The 20871-nt window shown below is 47.9% G+C and overlaps 1 protein-coding gene across 1 annotated transcript in view; it reads left to right on the top strand.

The window, feature by feature from the left end:
* Nucleotides 1–20871, top strand: part of LOC142566758 (uncharacterized) — a 170737-nt gene that overhangs the window by 13290 nt on the left and 136576 nt on the right. Inside the window, exons 2-4 of the mRNA XM_075677648.1 lie at nt 3758–3828; nt 9028–9186; nt 13256–13340. Of these exons, the coding sequence (XP_075533763.1) occupies nt 3762–3828; nt 9028–9186; nt 13256–13340 (311 nt within the window). The 5' untranslated portion in view covers nt 3758–3761. The remainder of the gene's footprint in view (nt 1–3757; nt 3829–9027; nt 9187–13255; nt 13341–20871) is intronic.

The raw sequence follows: 20871 nt of genomic DNA, 5'->3' as shown, positions 1-20871 counted from the left end.
TATTCTTCTGCGTGTAACGACGACTTTGTTCAATATATGTGGCAACCGCACTGTTACGATATAAAAAGAACGTGGCTGTCTCGCAACACCGCCGACACAGACGAGACCGCGCTCGCCTGATACGACTCGGTGCTGTTACGTCACTATTGCAACACCGCCGTTGGCAAATCACTGTGCGGCATAACGAACCCCGTTTCTCTGGGCTTCTGTGCCCGTAGTTTCGCACCGTGCTCTGGCTTTTCAACGGGAATTATTTTACTTAGCCCTGTATGGTAGTGAATTGCTGAAATATGGCCGCAGCCATCAGACCATGTGTCCTCCCATCGGCTTGAGGTGCAGCCTTGTGCGCTTCACGCGTGCTTATACTACGTTCCCCGCTTCCGGTTCCCTCTATAGGAGTGTCGTGTGTCAGTTCCATACTGTTGCGTTGTCGCTTTTTTTTTCAAATGCTTTTGTGGCACCGTCTGGTGACCGCGTGCTTTCCAATAACCGGTAATGTTCATCTGTGTAACGCTCACCGTTTATTTGACTTGCAGTGAGAATGTTACTTTATACAACCCACAACCTAAGCAGGTAACACAAGTAGGAAGAAAAAACGAGGCTGTCAGTCGCAGGCTGTCCTCAGGCGTGAGCGAAAAAATTTGGGCTCAAATCATCTACGCTGACTAAGTATGCGAACAGCCTAAACATGTCACGTAGAAGGCCTGTGCTGCAGCCGGGCTCCATGGCGCTTCCCTCTGGATATGCCATCCATTTATAGCAGTGCGCCCGCGAAATATACAGCGTGGTCTCAGAGATACGGGGCGCGTCGGTACGTGCAAGCACTGAGAAATAATCCCTATCTGCCCGGCTGGGCATTTGTGGCCTAAAGCGTCCGGCTGCTCTGCTTGAGGAATCCGTGTGACACGAGTTCGATTCCGCCCTGCACCGAGGAAATTGTAACGTATTTTAGACCACACTACCTTAGGGTCCCACCGGAATCGGCTCACGCAAACACTTAAATGAGGTGGATATATAGCTTGAGAGAAAGCTTTCAAATTTTCGTCCTTCTTCTTAAGAAAGCCTTTGTAGGCATTTCTGAGCCCTGCGCAAGAATTTACTTAGGCTCTGAACAGTTGTACGCAGCTCCATGGCTGCTCTGTAGCGGACAACTGGCCATGACGGCGTCAGTCGACCGTCGTTTCTGGTCTGGAATCACAGAGAATAATAACTTTTCGGCTTTTTTTTCCTAATCGTGAAGCATGCAAGATGCGTAATAATGTGGGCCGTGTCAGCAATATGCAAACATATGCGCTACTTAAAATGCGTTCTTCTGACAGCGTGTAATAATAATATTTGGGGTAATAATAATATCTGCATAGCGTCGGTTGGATATGATGCAATAAGATGCCGAGGGTGAAGGTATTAGTCTGGAGTGACCTGTAGTCGGCGCTTTCGTCTCTTGTTAGTTTTCGATGTGGGGGAGGTAAGTAAGTGGCATGGTTTCTGTTTCCTCCGCTGATGTGAGTGGGTGGGACGTGTGTAGGATATCGTGCTCAGAGGCCCGGTGGACGCTTGCGCGGGCCGCGATGTATGCCGTTTCATTCCCTTGGAGGCCCTAGTGTCCCAGAACCTACATGATGCAGGTGTAGGGTGGAGGAGCGTCGCTGCATTTCAGTATATTCATCGTTGTGGTGGAGATCCTGCCCCTCATAGTTGCGTGCCGCTGTTTGGGAGTCGGTGAAGACCACAATGGCATCCTCGCTCGTCTGAGTGGGGAGTGCTATAGCGGCCTCCTCATCTGTGTCCGCGCGTTTGGCGAAAATTGTCGCCAGTGCCAGTGTCGTTCTCTTGGAGTCTGTGAAGCTGAGGACGAGGCTTTTCGGCTGGGATACTTGGCTGCGTCCACGTAGCGCGCGCGCGGGTCATTACGGTGGTTGTGTCTAATGGCATTTACCCTGGCAAGCTGTCTGCTTTTGTGGTGTTCAGGACGCACTTTCCGAGGGATCCGGTTGACTTGTAGACATTGTCGGAGTTGCAACGGGATCTTGTCCTTACGTTCGTCATCGGGTTCTAGGCTGGTTGCGTACTGTGCGTCGGAGGACTGCTCGGCCTATGGGTGGGAGCTTGAGCCTCTCAACCTGGTTGATGTGGCGTGCTTCGGCGAGTTCTTCCCAGGAGTTGTGAACACCCATGCGAAGCAATCGTTCGGTAAAGGTGGTTGGTGGCAGTCCAAGGGCAAGCTTCGTGGTCTTAGGTATTTTGAGGTTTAGCTTGTGTTTGCCCGCTGCCTTCAGGTTGTGGCATGGAGTTCCGTTTGTTATGCGTCTGTAAATCAGGGCTTACACCATTCGCAAGGTGTGTCGCCCTCTTTGGGGGCACTGCTGCGGTTGGCCACCGGCAAAAGAGAGAGAAAAAAGGAGGGCCTATTAAACATTCACACAAAACTTATGGGTCAGAACAGGCTGCAAAGATTATGCTGAGACAGTAGAGGTGTGTAGAGGAAATAAGTTTTATTGCGATAGCACTTAACTTCACTTATGACCATTACCATCGGTGGTGTCACGGTATGTATGCGCACACGCTGCATGAACGTGGAAGACTATTGGGTATCCAAAGGCGCGACAGACGCGCTGTGCCTCCTTGTGCAGAATCCAGGAAGCCAAGTGAACGCACGCTCATGCCCCGCTCAATTGACTCTGTATTGGAGCTAGGACATCATTCGGCTTCCCACTGGGGGCATTGTGCACACCACTAACCTTTCAGCCGAGTAGCTGCGTAACACCGTGGTGCATACAGATTGCCCCACCGGAACGGACAGAACACTTTAAGATGAAAAACACTGACGTTTTTTTTTTTATCGGTCTCACATGGTGCACCATTGAGGTACGACGCCTGTAACGCCACTGGAGGCGCTGCTCAGTACGCCAGTGTTGCGTGACGCCTGCTAGGATGTTGTGTCTGCTGTGGAGTGGCGGTCGCAAACTATTGCGGCCCCAATAGTTTGGAGCCCCGAAGAGCTTTGCGGGTGTTAGCACTGGGGCACGAAGGAGTGAAGAGTTTTAGAATAGGGCTTTGCTTTTGCGGATAGCGTCTTGCGCTGACAGCGCCACTACGGCGTCAAAGAAAAGCTATTAGTAATGATTAAATGAAATATACCATTTTATGATAGGAATAGTAATTTTTTCTGGCGTGTATTCGCGTTTAATCACAATTTAGAGGTTATTCATGTAAGCAGCAAACTATTAGTTGCGCTTAGTTTTGAGCAAACCAACTTTACGTGCCTTCGCCAGCCAAGCTTAGCCGTGTTAGGCCTACGAGCCATAAAATCCACAATCGAATTCGGAATCAGCGGCGTCTAATGAATCAATCTTCATAACACACGCTAGTTGAGAGAAAGCGATAACTGCAGTGACTTCTCCTAGCTACCCGCCGTGGTTGCTCAGTGGCTATGGTGTTAGGGTGCTGAGCACGAGGTCGCAGGATGGTCGCGGGTGTTTTCGCATTTCGCTCCCATCGAAATGCCGCCGCCGGGGCCGGGATTTGATCCCGCGACCTCGTGCTCAGCAGCCCAATGGGCATAGAATTGGCGACAACATTCGAGAATGTCCCGATGCAGGAAGGTGCGTCTTGCACCGGGTGATAACTTTGTAACAGTGGTTAGCCTGTGGAAAATAATCGCCGGAAGAACAATGCACACGTGTCAATATTCTTAACCATTACGCAGAACCTCACCTATCGGCTAATGGGGCTATTTTCTGACTTCTCTATATTACAGGACCATGCAACGTCTGGGAACGTGCCTCTGTGTTCTGGCCAGCGCGCTGTGCTGTTCCAGCCAAGGATCCGGTATATTTTACTTGAAAATGGGAGGCGTGGCACCGACAGGTGACACGTCACACGTAATACACCTACAAAACGTACTCCTTCTATACATGCGTTCGCTACTTTGTGTCTGCGAAGAAACCGTAATCGCGAAATTCGTGACTCGGGTTAGCAGCATAGGCACCTGTATAGCCATTTGTAACGGTACCTGTCGTGATGAACGTTTTTTTTTTAATTACGCTTTCTGAGTGTGAGAACTAAGTATCGCATTTTCGTGCTTTGCAAAGCACGTCGCAGGCATGCTGTGTCTCGCAGAAGCTGCCAGGCCAGCATGTTGACGGCAGGCGCCTGCATGGATGACGTCTCGTCGCTACGCTAGCCACTCCCAAACCCCTTCATTCATTTATGAGCAGCACCAGAATATACAAGGACCGTAAATTATTTAAATATAGAAAGTATTTCAACAAAGGATAGATATATATATAGATAGATAGATAGATAGATAGATAGATAGATAGATAGATAGATAGATAGATAGATAGATAGATAGATAGATAGATAGATAGATAGATAGATAAAACTGACAAATGATGTGGTATTAGAGAAAGAAAAATGCTTATACAATGTGGGACTATATCTTTGTGATGTATGCAACTCCACTTCTGTACGGTGTAGAAATTCATGTTGTGCAATTCGACATGCATGGACAGACTATAACACTCTCATAGTTCCCGTATCTAAGTAAACTAGATGTATTTAGTTCAAATGTACAGCTTTATGGAACCGTATGCTCGCAACACTTAAGCCAAAGACGGTCCAAATTTTGTAATGTTAAACATTTGAATGAGACAATATCAGTGCATCGTGCTTATTTTTGGTTCTTTCGTGCATAATTATGGTCAGGTTGACTTGTGATCAGTGCAATAAATTTCGAGTTGTGTAAGACAATCATAATTTCTGTTTGCGTAATTTAGTAGGCATATTTTCTGCTTACGTAATTTAGTAGGACAACGTCCAAGCACCTATCGGCCCTGTGTGACGGCAATGTGGCGGGTGGAGTTACCTTTAATTAGTATCACATTCCGTTACGCCTTTTTCGAAATTCAGCGAGAAATATTTTTTTAAGTCTCTGCTTCAGCCACCCCTAATGCAGCACTTGCCATATTAAAGGCGTCTTGCTTTCCAGACTCGATGAGTAATCTTTAAAGTTCCGGCTGGGGGTCATTCAATTACTTGGCCAAAACTTATTCAACTCACGTCACGAGCAAAATAACGCAGTGCCTCCTACGAGATGTGAGCGAAGGTTGTTTTCTTTTTATTTCTGCCCATTTTCAATGCTGTTGTACGAGAAGGTAAATCAAAACTGCGCGAAAAACGAGGACAGCGAAAGAAACACACAACACGAGCGCAGGGGTGTGAGCACTTGGCGGATGTGAATCTCGTGAGCTGCTATGCAAAAAACTGTGCGGCGGAAATGTTGCGACGTCGTTGTTTTCAGTAGCACCGTCGCACTTGTGTTCCACCAATCGCCCCATGCCCCATTATGGGTATTTGCTATGTTTGAAGCTCATGACCATCAGCCCCATGGGCGCTCCTTTTGGGCCATTGAAGCTGTCTCCACGATCTTGCCAACAAAAAAGCTGCACGTCAAAACACCGCTATTCTGTAAAGAACTACTTCTATAAAATGCACATCATTTCATCCCAGTCCACCATAACATTGCTTGTTCTAGGCTCTGAAAAAAAAAAATGTTTCGCGATAAGGCAGTGGTTTGGTCTCTCGACACACATATTGCTGCACTGACAGAGGTTCGAATCCCAGTAACGACAGCCATAAGCAATGTTTTCATTTTCTCCACCATGTATAGAAAACCAGTGCTGTAAGCGCTTAAACTTCGCGTTCCAACAGCCTCGCGGTAACGCGCAGCCAAGCGGGCGGAGAAAAGTTTTTAGTAGGATATCGTCGTCGTCGGCTTAATGAAATGAACGGAGGGACAAGGCAAAGTCCTGTTAGAACCGCTTCACAGTGAATGCCTTTCTTGAGACATGACCAATGTCGAGTATGAGAACCCTGCGGTAAGCTGTGTCGTCTGTTGCTACTTTTTTTAAGTAGCGTTCGCAGTCTGCTTGAGGGCAACACTGCTGTGGTGCGCAAGCTGGAGGTCACCACGGTTGTCATTTTTCTTTAATTTTCGGGGGCTATCGTTCTAACGCGGAATGGCCACGCAAAAGTTTAGCGCGCCGCAATCATCTGAAATTAGTTTGAATGTCTTCTAGAACGTAGCAATGGCCATGATAGAATAGGTAAGCGCGACTGCACGAGGACGTAGAAGGAAACAGATGCACACAGACAGCGCCACTTTCAACTATAGATTTTATTTTCGCACGCATGGATAAATATGCACCGAACAAGCGGTGAAAAACGAGACCAAGAAGAACATTCAGCGGTGCATGTCGATGAACCGCGCACGTGTCTAATGCATGATCAAAACATACACTACAATAGTTACAACGATAAACCAATAAATCGTATCTCTTTTTCAGATAGCGACACTGATGGCATGCTCACGTACCTTTCCTCTAAGTTTGCAATTTCATAGGCTTCCACAATCTCCCTTGTCATCCTTCTATGAGGCCTCTGCAAAATAGACGTAATTTAAAACATGGGATTGCATTGAAAATCTCGCAATGAATGTCCAAATGGCTTGAGATTACTCTAGTGACATTATATCAATTATCTTTTAGTCTCTCATTGAACATCTGCCAGTTTGATCAACATACGTTTTTCCGCCCGAAAGCGGAATGGCGTAGACAACGCTATGAGTGCAGGTTACAAATTGTTTACGATGCGGAGTAGAACATGCGTTCCTTTTGGTATTCTCTTAATTGACATGTTTGCGTAGCTTCTGTAGACGCAGAGAAAACCACGTCCACCCCCTACTTTGCCGCTATTCTTCTGAGATTGTGTGAAATACAATAAATACATCAAACAACGGCAACTTTCATTATTCTAGCAGTGCTACTGCTTTCCTTCGATACGTTTTGATACCTCCAGCTTAAGTGCCCCGTAGCCGAGGTGAGCATACGCATCGGGTAACCAGAAAATGCCAGGCGCTTGGCGTGATCTCTGAAACCGGTTTACACTTTGTGGCCACATGACTTCATGAGATAATTATTGAAACAAGATGTTACTTTTGCGCGTTTTACGAGTTTTAATGAGCGGAATGAAATAGCATTGGATTATTGCCTCTCTTCTCATGCCTCCAGCAGACTTTTGAGGTAAAATCTAGAACTGTGAAATTGCCTACGGGTACTTCGTGCGTCAATGACAAAGGAGGCAAACTTCAGTGATCGAGGTTAGGGTATTTAAAACCACCGAGTGAAAATTACGTGATTCGTTATTCAAAATAATTCAAAAATTGTCAACAAGTCTGAATACTTTCACGACAAAAGTGTTATTTTTCAGGCGTTCATAAGCATCCTGGTCACCTAAGCTAGATATAGGTCACCTAAGCAGGGATCAATAGATGACCCAATACATATGCCATCTTTTTGTTTGACAACATTTCCCTCCCAAGTCGCGTACTTCGAGTTAGGATAAAAACTAAGAATTTCTAGAAATTTGTCGCAAGTCAAACAGGAAGCTTTTTGAAATTCAACTGCTCCAGACCTGTCAGTGAAGTCAGTTACACATTTCATGACGCCATTTTAAGGAAGAGAATAGTACAAGTTTTTTTATTCAACAGAAAAAGCAACAAGGTTCCCGTCTTGCCAGTTTTTAAAAAAATCCACCACTTGTTCACACTTAGTTACCAAAAATGGGTCGTGTCGATTGGCAAGAGCTTGAAGTACTTTTTTAAGAACGTCGCTACATGTTTCTGCCAGGTTGCATTCTCTGACACTATCACTCGTAAGGGACATTCCGGCTTGTGATTTTTTCCTGAGAAAAACAAATCAACGTTCCCGTCTATGCCTTTTTTGATTGACTGGGATAAGGCACATTGTTTGAAAATTTTGCATAGATTCCTGGCTTCATTTTGTACTTTCTTAAGTGTTATGTCTTTGTGCATCATTAAAGCTGACGAAATCACCTCACGAGCCTTTTAATCATACACCGTCCTATTCATCACCACGAAACCACCCTCCTTATCGCGGGGATAAGTGTGATTTGTAACTGCACGTTGCCTATGCTATTCCGCTTTCGGGCGGAAGAATGTACGTTGTCAAACTTGCACACGCTTCATTGAGAGACTAAAACGGCATCAATACAACGTCATTAGTGTAATCTCGGGCAATTTGGGCATTCATTGCCGAGATTGTCCCTGCAAACCCATGTTTTAAACTACTTCTATTCTGTATATAGGCTCATAGCAGGATGACAAGGGAAATTGTGGAGGCCTATGAAATTGAAAAATCAGAGGAAAGGTGTGTGAGCAAGCCATCAGTGTCGCTATCTGAAAAAGAGATACGCTTCCTCTGTTTATCATTGTAACTATTGCAGTGTATGTTTTTATCACGTCTTATACAGGTGTCCGTTTCTTCGACATGCACCACTGAAAGTTCTTTTTTGCATCATTTGCTTCCGCTCCTTCGGTATATATTTATCCATGTGCGCGAAAGCAAAATCTGTGATTGAAAGCAGCGATGTCCCTGTGAATCTATTGCTTTCTACGTCCTCGTTCAGTCGCGCTTACGCATACTACCACGGGTTCAAACCAACTAGCCCGCCAACGTGTTTTAGCAGCAATGACATATTTGCACTGGCCGTAGCATTTAATATCAGTGGAATAATCGTTGAAAACTAAATATACAGAGAGAAAAATACTCGAGGCTTATAGAGACTATCGTTTTAGCTTAAGCCATTGAGAATATATAGTTCGCTTTGCTTTAAACTTCCAGCGTAATAGCTTGGACACCCTGTACACCCTCTGCAGTCTTCAATAAGATGATTTTGTTTATTAATAATCTTTTGCGTGTTCCTTCGTCATATTTATTATCGCGCTCAATGTGCTGGAGTTGAACTTAATTCTGGCGGCGATGAAAGAAAACACTACGTGATTTGGTCGGAGCAGGAGCAATAGCGTACAGGCTAGATTGCCGAAACACTGTTTGTTGTCGTCACCACATGGTAAAAAAAGATGCTTTTATAAAAGTAACAAGTGTAACAAGAGTATCTGAGTGTGCTGACACATCTTAAGGCACAACTTTTCATTATGTCCACCAGGGGGAGGCCAAGGTCACGGGGCACTTCGGTTCACGGTGACTGTTGGGACACTCCGCACGTTTGATGACGCTCGTGCCTTCTGTGGTACCGACAGGTACCTGCTCAACCTACATGCTGCCGTGAACGCGTCCCATGTGCAAGAAACCTTACTGCAGAACGGTGAGAAGACCTAACGTTCGGGAAAACCATAAATAGGGCTAGGCTTCTCAAACATTAATAATGAAAAGTTTCCGGAAATATGGTAATGTAGGCATCGGACGAAAATTCATATTTTAAAGAAGTTCAGTAAAGAGTTCTGACCCATCGTAGTTGCTTAGTGGCTATGGTGTTGGGCTGCTAAGCACTAGGTCGCGGGATCGAATCACGGCCACTGCGGCCGCATTTCGATAGGGGCGAAATGCGAAAACACCCCTGCACCTAGATTTAGCTGCACGTTAAAGAACCCTAGGTGGTCCCAATTTCCAGTCTCCCACTACGGCGTGCCCCATAAACAGATCGTGGTTTTGGCACGTAAAACCACGTAATTTATTTCTTTGGAAAGTTATAAAAAAGAGTGAAAGACAGAGCTCTGAGTAACAAGTGAATTTGGTTCAGAAAATAGCGGCCTTATTAACATTTCTTCTTTAATTTTGCACAACATACGAACTAACCACGTATAGCAGCTTCGGTCTTCGGGCGAAGCTTTGACACCGATAGCAAGATGTTACGCAAAGTAAAGGTCGTTTTCGATGGGCACTGCAACATGCTCACGCCGGGTACGATGTACGTCCTCTTCCTGGTCCTGAACCACACGGGACCCGTCAGGGTTTGCGCGTTGCCTCAGCCGTCTTAGTGCTGCAATGCCACGTCTACGCGACTCCGCCATTGAGCTGCAGCGGTCATCACCCGCGCCGCTGTGGTTCCATAGCGTCCCTGTGTGGGGCCACGTGTGCTTATTTATGTTTTCCGGTGACCGTCTTTCATTGGCTGACAAAACCTGAAAGTAATCGCCCAGCGCAATACGCGCATTTCTGTATCGCAAGTTTCTGTAACGTTATCGTTGGTTCTATGTGTTCTTTATGTTATCACCGAGCCGTGTGTAATCACTACTCTTAAAAAAAATTTCAGCCTTTGGGGCTTATCTTGTCCCGCAACAATAGTAGCCATCTAGCGTGCCCGCATTTCCTTAACGCTGCGCGCCCAGTACTTCCAGGTCACAAACGGCGTGTGCTTTATTAGCGTGACACCGCATTCTAGACAGGAAAGTAGCGAGCGCGTACTTTTGGAAAAAGAAAACGCAAGCAAAGCACATGGTGATTATTGTCGTGGGACGAGATAAGCCCCAGAGGGGGCAAACTTTTTTAAGAATCGTCTGCCTTGCTTCCCTATCTTTTTTTAAAAACTCTGTACTCGCTGCTTTCTTTTCGAGAGTGCTATGTCACACTGCTAACGCGCTAGCCGTTCGTGATCTGGAATTACCGGGATCGCAGCGTTAAATAAAAGAAATGCGGGCAAGATGGATGACGCTTATTGTCGTGGGACAAAGCAAGCCCCAAAGGGTGCAAACTTTATAAAGAGTGCAGACTGCGTGTGCGATGAGAATAGTGGCGTACATTCTAGAAATTGCGCTTGAGACCCCCCCCCCCCCTCCCCCCACCGCGATAAATTCAGAAGGTTTATTGCGCCACGAGTAAATAGCCGACGCGTCTGATCCGCAGACGAGATTTTCGACTATTGATGATTTTTAAATTATTACGTTTTACGTGCCAAAACCACGATATGATTGTGAGGCACACCGTAGTGGGGGAGTCCGGAAATTTGGACTACCTGGGGTCCCTTAACGTGCACCTAAATTTAAGTACACGGGTGTTTCCACATTTCGTCCCCATCGAAATCCAGCCGCCATGACGGGAATTCGATCCCGCGACTTCGTGCTCAGCAGCCCAACACCATAGCCATAACGCTAGCGCAGCGGATTCATCGACGATTCTGCTCGCTGTTGTCAATGTGCTTAGCGCACCTTGTTTTGTTGGGCACAGGATCGCCCTGTAAAGAGTTAAAGTGATAAATAAGTTTTGAAAATGGGTCTTTCTTCAGCGTCACTACAACGGGAACATAGTAATGCGAAAGCATTATAAGCCCCATAGCGCGAAAAGTCGGCGTTGTCGTCGGCAGCTTGACCGAAATGGTACCAAAAATGGCCAACGGCGCGACCAATTAAAACGCGTCAAGAAATCCCCGGACTGACGGCAGATTTCTCAGGCTCGCACACCGCTACTGTTGTGGCGCTTCCGGTTCTCGCGCTACTCGCCGGCACGGGCGTGCGCGCTACAAATACACGTGACTCGGCTGCGCTATCTGAGTTATGTCGCGCGTAGGCCTGTAGTACTTGCAGATACAACAATTGGCGCGCAAAAAGTATCGCGCGGAAGAGAAGCGGAAGAATGCAAAGGTTCTGCGCAGATTGCAGAGGTATGCGACGCGGACCGAAGCGGCGAGGCAGGAAGCGAAGCGCCGCCGAGATACGCGCGGCCGTGCAGCGCGAGCGAGAAGAGAAGCGACGCGCGGCCGAAGAACGGCGGCACGCCAACGAATGGTCACTGGACAGGTCGCCGATACCGAGCGGCACCGATTTTAGGACCGGCGCTTGCGGGCAGGCGCCTACTGTCAAAGGCACTTTGTCGAAGACGAATTTGGTGCCGCGTTGTAGCGTCTGCGACCCCCACTGGTTCCGATTGCGCGTCATCGGGGTGTCGCGTCCCGTGCGTGTGGCGGTCCTCGAGCGAGTGCTTTCCCCGGGAGCACACGAGTTCGTCCGGGCTTTGCGCCACGTGCAGGACTGAAACGCTTCGCACTGACTTAGGTAATCACCGAGGATGTTTTTTGCCGTAATTTTTCATATATAGATGTTTACCACAAAACGTTGGCCGCCACTTAAGTATCCTTACGTGATTTGAAGGCGAAAGCATAAGAGCTTGTCCAAGTTATCACCCCAAATGAAAATTCCACAATATTCCACCTTAATTCACCTTCCTTTTATTGGTACCAACTATAATCCACCTTTCTTCCCTTTAATCCACTTTAATTCAATTTTGCGAGTGGGCCAGGTCGGTTTTTTGGGTGTGGGCCACGGCGTCCTACCGAGGCCGTGGCTCTTCACCGTGGGATTTCGCAGTGGGAGCCGCAACAGGTCCAGCCCCGGGAACGTGATGTCATCACTTGGTCGCGTGGGTTTTGGTGCCATCGGACGACAACGCCGGACGGACGCCGAAGTTTTCGTTTCGTGGGGCATGCAAGGCTTTCGCCTTAAAATATAGTGCACGGACATTACCCACAATGCAAAGCGTATTAGCGCATCATAGCTCGAACTTTTGACGAGAGAACGATTTTTCCCGCTTGAGCACACGTGATACTCTTGTAAAATGCGCGTGTAGCGCGGATCTTGCTGGTTCGCTGTGTGAAAAAATTTTGTAAGGCTGTGCTTCCCAATTAAAATGCTGTTCGTATTCAGCGTGATGTCTGTCTTCACATTTTCACTGCGACTTCTTGCGTGGCTTAAGTTGACGCACTTGAAGATGAAGAAACTCCGCCCTGCATTGAGACGTTCTTACGCTTCCTGTTCGTTCTCAAATTTGTGCGGCTACAGAATGCAGCAAACCTTTTATGCGTGAGAAATTGCCTATTTCAAGTGTCAAATGTGCGCTTTCAAACGACGTATGGATAAAATGCAGCAGCCGAAGTGCTTTATTCGCTGCCGCTGTCGTTTTATTTCTGTTTCTTTTCTTTTGCAATCTTTTTCAAGCTTGCAGTTTCATCAAGTAAGGAATACGCAGATATCTCCGCCTGCAAGCTACGCTTGCAGGCGGAGATACCTGCGTATTCTTTAATTTACGAAACTGCATCCTAACTTGTCAATGCAGCCTAAATTTGTGTCGTTGATTTGTTTTATTTATTTAACCGAACCTGACCTCACTATAATATTGAGGGAAACATCTCCCTAAAGATCCGCGACGTTGCGACACGTAGGCCGGGAACACTTGGGAAATTACATGGTCGTTGGCTACAGCTATTGCTAAGCACTTGCTTGTGCGCGTTGATACAAAAAATCTACCCAACTATAACATTCGAGACGCGTTTGTTACGTTCGACTGTGACTTTATGCACGGTGCAGGTTGGGTATCTTCTTTATGCCCTTCTCGTATAATGTGTGTTTATGCATTTTTTTTTCTCACTAACTTGTACAATTCAGGGCTCGGCTCGTCTTACGTATGGCTGAACTTGCGGATGATCCAAGGGTTCTTCCACTGGCTAGACCCCATTCCTCAACTTTTCAAGTATGTATGTTTTTATCGTGTTACCTGCCAGTGCTACACGGCGTATCGACAAACGAGAGAACGCACTGATGTTTGCGAGCGCAACTATTATTAGCCTACAGAGCAATCTATGAATAGCGAATACTTTTCTTTCAACGTTTTAACAATAACCACGGTATGCAGCCGACTTTTGTTTTCTAGTTGGGGTTTTTTGGACACACAGGCGCAAACTTGCAGAACCCATAGCGATGGCTCAGCAGTTCTGGTATTCTTCTAATAAGCGCAGTACGAAGTAGCGGGCTCCATACCGGACGGCGGCGGCTACATTTTAGTGGGGGCGGAGTGCAACGTCCCTGCTCTTCTGTTTAGGGGTGCGCCAAAAAAAAAACTCTATAGTCGACCGCATCCGTCGCTGCACTCGTCAGACCACTCGGAGCGTATTTTGAACGTTAAGCCCCAGTAATTCCAATTAATTAAGTTGAAAGGTCAATCGTGATGATCAATTCAGCAATGAGAAATTTGTGACCAATTTGTCTCGGAATTTCAGACATACAAGGGGATCCTGAATGTCTCACAAGGCAGGAATAGTCCATTTGCAGGATTCTCCTGGCGAACTCGAGCGTTTAGTTTTGTTTTCCTCGCATGATCGTAAATAACGAAAAATCTATCTTCTCGTTTGTTCCTTATTTTCCTCACTCCCGTAGAACGTAGTGAACTCGTCTATTATGCATTCGAATACGTGGAAGCTTGGCCGACGTCTCCTCCCCATGTATGCTAGGTATATAATAGTTGCAACAACCGCCTTGCGTTTGTTGCCCTGACCTTCTTGATGACAGTATGTCGCTATGAGTGCCAGCGGACCCGAGTTGCATCAGAGCACTTCCGCATACCGACCAATTGTACGTTTCACTGGTTGAAAAGACAATCAAATGCCAGCGCGGTGAAATCCCGGCGTAGCACGTGTGTCAGTTCAGACAAGATCGTTCGAATATACAAATATGCAAATGCCACGTAGCTGGGCAGAACCAAGTTAATGTTTTTTGCCGTCGCTTGGAGATACTGTGATTATTTTTCTTTGCATTCCGCCGAATTACATAATTAGTCTTAAAATAGTAATCAACTCCCCAAGTATTATTATTAGATGAAAATCGTAAAGGAGAAAATTGTAGCGCAACACAAAAAACTCCCGATACAGGTTTCTGTTGCTCAGTACATGCTACATAAAAGTGTTTTCCTCCGAGCGTGAAAGAAGCCCGCGAATACGCACAAAGTGCTTCGAGCGGCCAGTCGCGCGGCAATTTTAATTGGGACACCCTGTAATGACGTGTGTTGGACTCTGCCCAGCACTGGAGATTTTTGAATGATTTATTGAAGAGTGGTGCATACCCAGTGGCTCATGCCGAGTGACCCTTGTTGGCGTCAAAGACTTTCATTACGGAGCCGCTTACACACCCAGTGACACTTGCCCGGAGAGCCAGGCTGGCGCGAAACCGGTTTGTTGAAGAGCGACACATGCCTTGTGGCACGTACCCAGTGATCTAAATTGGTGTTAAAGAATGGAATTGAAAAACGTTTATTGTGTAAGGAAATGGCTGTGGAAGCAGCTGGGTGGATGGTGCCCCTATAGTCCAGGGCTCCACAGGCCTCAGCAGCCCGCCGTGCTTCACGGAGGAGTGCCTCTTGGGCTTCCTTTTCCTCTCTGGTGAGCCAGGTCTCCCAATACACTGTTCTGAATTTTTGCGCCGAAATGCGAGGCGTATTAATTTTTGGTGGTCTGAGCTCCCATTCCCACGTAATGCGGGCGGGAGTTGGCTGGCCTTCGCACCAAGGTAGGGTGGATGGCATATGTTTTAACCGTAGGTACGGGTATGTATTTGTCTGCAGGCCGCGCCATTAATACGCTTCCTATGCACCTAACTGAGGGTCTGCTGGAGCGAGGGGGGGGGGGAAGGGGGGCGGGCTAGCGCTGTTTTTCGCGACGCTGGTGTTCTACAATATTCCGGGGCGTGTGGGGCGCCTGGGACGGGAGGAGGGCGTCTCGAGGGGGGACACTCGCTCGGTGAGTCATAACTCGAGCTGCACTGTCAACTCTGTCGTTCCCCGTGGCTGCGATATGTCACGGGCGCGTGTTCACAATTGCTAGTAGGTACAGTGAGGCGTGGCGTTTCTCGCGGCGCTCGACGTTTCTGCGCAGGATCGAGTAAGAGCGTGCGCGAGAGAGAAAACCTGGGGGCCTCTGCTCCTTGAATGTGTGACTGCCTAGGCACTACCGAAGAGGTTTACTAGCGCGTGTTGTATGCGTTTGTACCCTAGACATGCCGGCATTGCGGAGTGTGGTCGAGTTTGTTTACGCTCCGCCGCTGGCTACCCGCGCGGTGAGGTAGTGGGCCCGGACACCCCATTTAGTGATAGCAGTGTCTGAAGCGGCAAGTTCCTGACAGGCGTTGTAAAAGTCGCGGGTCGCTTTTTTGTCATGACGACAGATTGCGTTTTTTACAAGCACTGCTCCAGGAGGGCACATGTAACCGGCAAACGGAGGCCTCAGGACAGCACCTGAGGTTATAATAAAGCAGGCGGCGCAGGTTCTCCCCGGCAACCAAGGGGTAGCGGGGGGATCAAAGCTGGAAGCAGGGCGGCCCATGCGTTGGGGCCGCGGAGGTCGAAGCGTGCCAGTGGGTGTTCCCACAAAAAATTGGCTGTTCGCGATAGCGAACAGCCGATCTTATACACCCCTGGCATGCGCATGCCTCGGTGAGGCGCAACCCATGGACCAGTCCGGGTTCCAGCTTTTATTTGCCCGTTGCCGCTTTGGTGTCCTGGAGGAGCCGACGATAGTGCGAAATAATGACACGTTGTTTCAATTAGTAAAAAAACACGATTGAATAAAAATAATTACTCCCTTCCCTCAACTTGCGACGCTAAGTTCAGCACTAGAGCGCCCCGCGACTTCTGCCGGCACGCCTAGGGACAAACGCATACAACACGCGCTAAGAAACTCCTCCATAGTGCCTAGGCGGAGTCATATATTCATGGAGCGAAAGACCCCACATTTCCTCTCTCGCACCCGCTCTTACTCGCGCATGCGCGCAAACGTCCGCCGTCTCCGCAAGTGCCACGCCCCGCTGTACCTACAAGCAATTATAAATACGCGTCCCGGGCAGCATATCATTCTGTGTGTGTGATGTATTCTTGTACTTAAGAGGCCGCCTACACACGTAGGAACGCGGCCGCTAATAAATAACGGCACGCTATTTGAGAGTCCTTGAGAATATAAGACCCCTGCCTCATGGTTTCTTTGGTTCTGATTGCGAGGGTGACCGCTAGGGCTTCCGCCGTGTTTGCCCAGCTGGTCTTGGCTGAGGCGTACGTGAATAAACCTGGCATTCGGGCCTAGCCAACGACCGCCAGCGAAAAGCCATGTGTGCCACAGTGGGATGCGTCCACGTAAAATGTGTGCGGGTCAGTTCCGTACTGTTTTGCGAGTTGTTTGGCTCTGGCGTCGCGACGCGCTCGGTGGCACAAGGGATTCTTTTTTTTCTGTATAGGTGCGGTGTGGATTTGCGTCTGGATATTGGCGGAAAGGGGTACGAGTTCTCCGTCCCTGTATTGCGGCGGCATGGGATTCCCTAAGCCGCGTAGGATCTCCCTACCCGTGGGCGTGAGGTTGAATCTTTCTCGTTGCGACATGAGGACCGCGGCCCTCAGTTCCTCAATGGTGTTGTAAATACCTAAGGCTAGAAGGTGATCCGTAAGTGTTCCTGTTGGTAGACCGAGGGCAGCCTTGTAGGCCGTATGGATGAGCGTATCGGCTTGTTCGACCTCGGCCTTACTAAGTTTTCGGTAGGAGAGACCGTACGCGACTCGGCTAACTAGAAAGGCGCGCATTAGGTGGAGCGTATCCGCCTCTCCGAAGCCTTTGCGATGGTAGGTTACTCTCTGTACCATGCGTGCAGTTTGTTTAACTGTCGTGTGAAGAGTTTTAAGTGTGTGTTCTGCGCACCTATTACTCTGTACACAGAGACCAGGTATCCGTGCTTTGGCTACCTCGCGTATAGGGTGGTCACCAGCTCTCAAGTCGAAGGGTTGTTTGCCTCGGTGGCCTTTGCCATACAGCCGTATAAGTTCCGATTTTTTTTTTGGGGGGGGGGGGCAACAGCTCATACCACAGCCATCCGCGAAGAGGTGTACTGTTTGTGCTGCTTCCTGTAGAGTATGTTCTTTGCGTCCGGGAGAGCCTCTGTTCTCCCATAGCGTGATGTAATCGGCGTACAAGTCATAACCCAAGTCTGGTATGGACTGGAGCTGTCGGGCGAGGCGAGCCATACCCATGTTGAAAAGCAGTGGTGATAATGTGACTCCTTCAGGAGTTCCTCTATTGGGCATAATTAAAGCGGACAATCTCATTTCTCCTATACATATCGTCGCTGTCCTGTCAGTGAGAAAAGAGCGAATATAGTTATATGTCCGTTCCCCACAGTTGGTGTTGGTGAGTTCCTCCAGGATGAGCTCATGACCCATGGTGTCGAAAGCGCTCTTGAAATCTAGAGCAGCCAGGATGTGTTCCGTACCCGAGCCAATGTAGCGTAGGAACTCGTCCCACAGGCGGAGGAAAACGCCCTCTGTTGAGAGATTCCGGCGGAAGCCATACATGTGGGTCGGGAGAAAGCTTCGATTCTCTAGATATTTAACTAGTCGGGTTTGAATTACTTTCTCGAAAAGCTTACCGAGGCATGCTGTAAAGGAAATCGGACGGAGGTTTTGTGAAGTGGGTGCTTTGCTGGGTTTGGGGGTCAGTGCATTGATGCCTCTTTCCATTCTGGAGGGAGTGTCCCAGATTCACATACGTGCTCGTTAAAATATTGGACAAGTTCGTCCAGGCGATCGTCACTTTGGTTCCGCAGCATGGCGTTGGTAACGCGATCCGGTCCCGGTGCGGTGTTACGTTTGACAGCTTGCGCCGCGGCAAAAAGTTCCGCCCTTATGCTTGGCGCGTCTAGCTCTGCATTCGCGATGCCCTTGTGTCCTAGGGTGCATGGCGGGCCTCAGGCATCGCCTACGTATTTTGCGCGCAGGGCGTTCAAAATCTCCTGCTCCGTGCCGGCAAAATCAACTAATCGCCGGATTCTCCGGGACACATTAGTTTTGGTCCTGCAAGGGTGGAGCAAGCTTTGCAAGATAACCCAGGTCTTTGCCGTGTTTAACGTATCCCTCATTGAGTCGCAGAAATTGACCCAGCTTTCCGTCTCGATTTCGCGAGCATATTCGTTTGCGCGTTCCGAAACTTCGGCTATTTTGAGTCGTAGGTTGGGATTGAGACGCTGGCGCTTCAAACGCTTAGTTAGGCTACGTCTAGTCTCCCACATGCGGAGGAGGTGCCGGTCTACCACCGGCGCTTCCAATGTAAGTGCTATGCATTTCGAGACAGAATCACGCGGATCACGTTTGTGGTTTGCCCATGCCTTAGCATCCGTAAGGGTGGTGAGTGGTAGCGGGAATCGTCTGTATTTTGACCAGTCCGTTATCCTTACCTGGCCCGTAGTCCGACGGATCTTCGGAGAGGCTATCGACACACTAATGAGGCAATGGTTGCTTTCTAAAGTTTCGTTAAAATTAGTCCAGGTGGCTTTGCCTAAGTTCAACGTGAAGGTTAGGTCGGGAGGATTGTCGACGGTGACACTGTCTCCCGGTCGAGTGGGTGCGGTGGGGAGTGTGATGAGCTGGAGTCTATGATTCCCTATTACCTTCTCTAAGAGGCCCTCTTTTGGGCGTGTCCCTTGTGTAGCGCCGCTTGTGTAAGGTGCGTTGAAATCAACCAGGAAAACGAGGCGGCCCTGTCTACTGAAAAGTGAGATTGTTCCGGCAAGCATTGTTTCAAAATCTGCGCCTTTGTCTTTGGGCGGGCTTGGGTAGACGTTCACGATGAGCGTATGGCCTTGCCTCGCTTATATGCGTGAATCCCAATAATTTGATGTTGAGTGTAACATCCTGGTATGTAATGTACATTTGATGAGATATCCTTAGACACCAGCGTCGCGACTTTTAGATAGTCGGTATTGCATAAAGTACAGTAACACCGAAGCGTGAGTGGCTTGGCACTTGTTTCCTCCAGACAAATAATGTTCGGTTTTACTGGCGTTATTTGTGTGAACTGGTGTTAAAGAGGTTCCTTGATGAGCCGCACATTCCCATTTGCACATACCCCGTGACCCAAATTGAGATCAAAAAGGTTGATTGAAGTGGGGCCCATACCTAGTCCCACATACCCAGTGTTCCAAGGTAGAGTGAAATAGGCTCACTGAAGAGCGGAACGTAAGCTCTGACGCAAACCTAGTAACATAGGTTGGTGCGAAACGGTTTAACTGATGAGCGGCGTGTGGCTGTACTCGCATATCCTTGACTCAAGCTGGCCCAAAGATTGTTTTCAAACCTGGTTCCCTCATCACAGCAGTCATTAAACCGTGGACTACCCAGTGACCCAAATTGGCACGAAAACAGTTAGAGAGAGGCAGGACAGATAGCCCCAAGAAAGTGCGTGAAGCACCCGAAAAATGCGAATCAGACACAAAAAAGCCATGATACTGTTATGAGTGAAGTACGTGAAAGTTGTGCGAGATTTCAGGCGGTGGAGAAAAGAAACGAAAGACGATGGAAACAAACATGGCATGAGGAACAGGCCGAATGAAGAAATAGATGACGAACATCTTCATGTAGCGTGATGCAAACGGAGCCGCCAATTAACGAGAACAGTACAGTCAGTCAAAGACTGACACGCTCTTATAGAAATGAAGAAAGAAAAGGAGAAATCGAACCAGTTTATCTTCAAGCAATTCTGCATTATTTCTCTTCGATTAGTTATTTTTAATCTTTTATCTTTTACTTATTCATTTAATCTCTTTTTATTCTAAACATACTGTCAGCTTATTGGCCTTTCTCCCGTTGTGGGTACGTTCCATAATAGAAATATCATCATCGTCATCAGTGGAATGCAAAACGAGACAGCGCCGATGGCTTATTAATATTATTCTTTTTCTCTTTTTTATACCCGGTTTTCTTCTGAATATTTCTATGTTCTCTAAACACAAAACATTTACTTTTAAACTCCAATGCTCAACTTGTTAACTTCCTTGTTATTATTATTATTTTTATGCACCTAATTTAACCATCCGATTCATGGCCAATTCCCCACTGTGGTTATGCGCCACGGCCACTTAGGACAACAACAACAACAACATCACACCCACGATGGCTCATATACTCGTTGGTATGAGTCGTGTTTTGAGGCAACAACAACAACACCGCGGGTGCATCGGATGTTAGAGGAAGCTGTCGGGCTCAGGGTCCGTGCTTCCGGGCTCCAAACTGCACCTGCTCCATTGGAAGTTATGCACCTGACGGAGCTACCTGGCGTTCACCCGTGGGCGACCAGGAAGCAATGCATGCTGTGCCATCGCCATCGTTCGTCTACTCGTGCTGCCGCACAGCCTTGGACACGACCTCTCGTAAGCCACCACGCTTTGTGTCACTGGTGACCACACTTCGAAACATTTTTTTG

This window comes from Dermacentor variabilis, unplaced genomic scaffold (genome assembly GCF_050947875.1).
Source record: "Dermacentor variabilis isolate Ectoservices unplaced genomic scaffold, ASM5094787v1 scaffold_13, whole genome shotgun sequence".
In the NCBI taxonomy this organism is placed as follows: domain Eukaryota; kingdom Metazoa; phylum Arthropoda; class Arachnida; order Ixodida; family Ixodidae; genus Dermacentor; species Dermacentor variabilis.
Note: the sequence above shows the minus strand (reverse complement) of the source record. Positions and strands in the feature narration are given on the sequence as shown.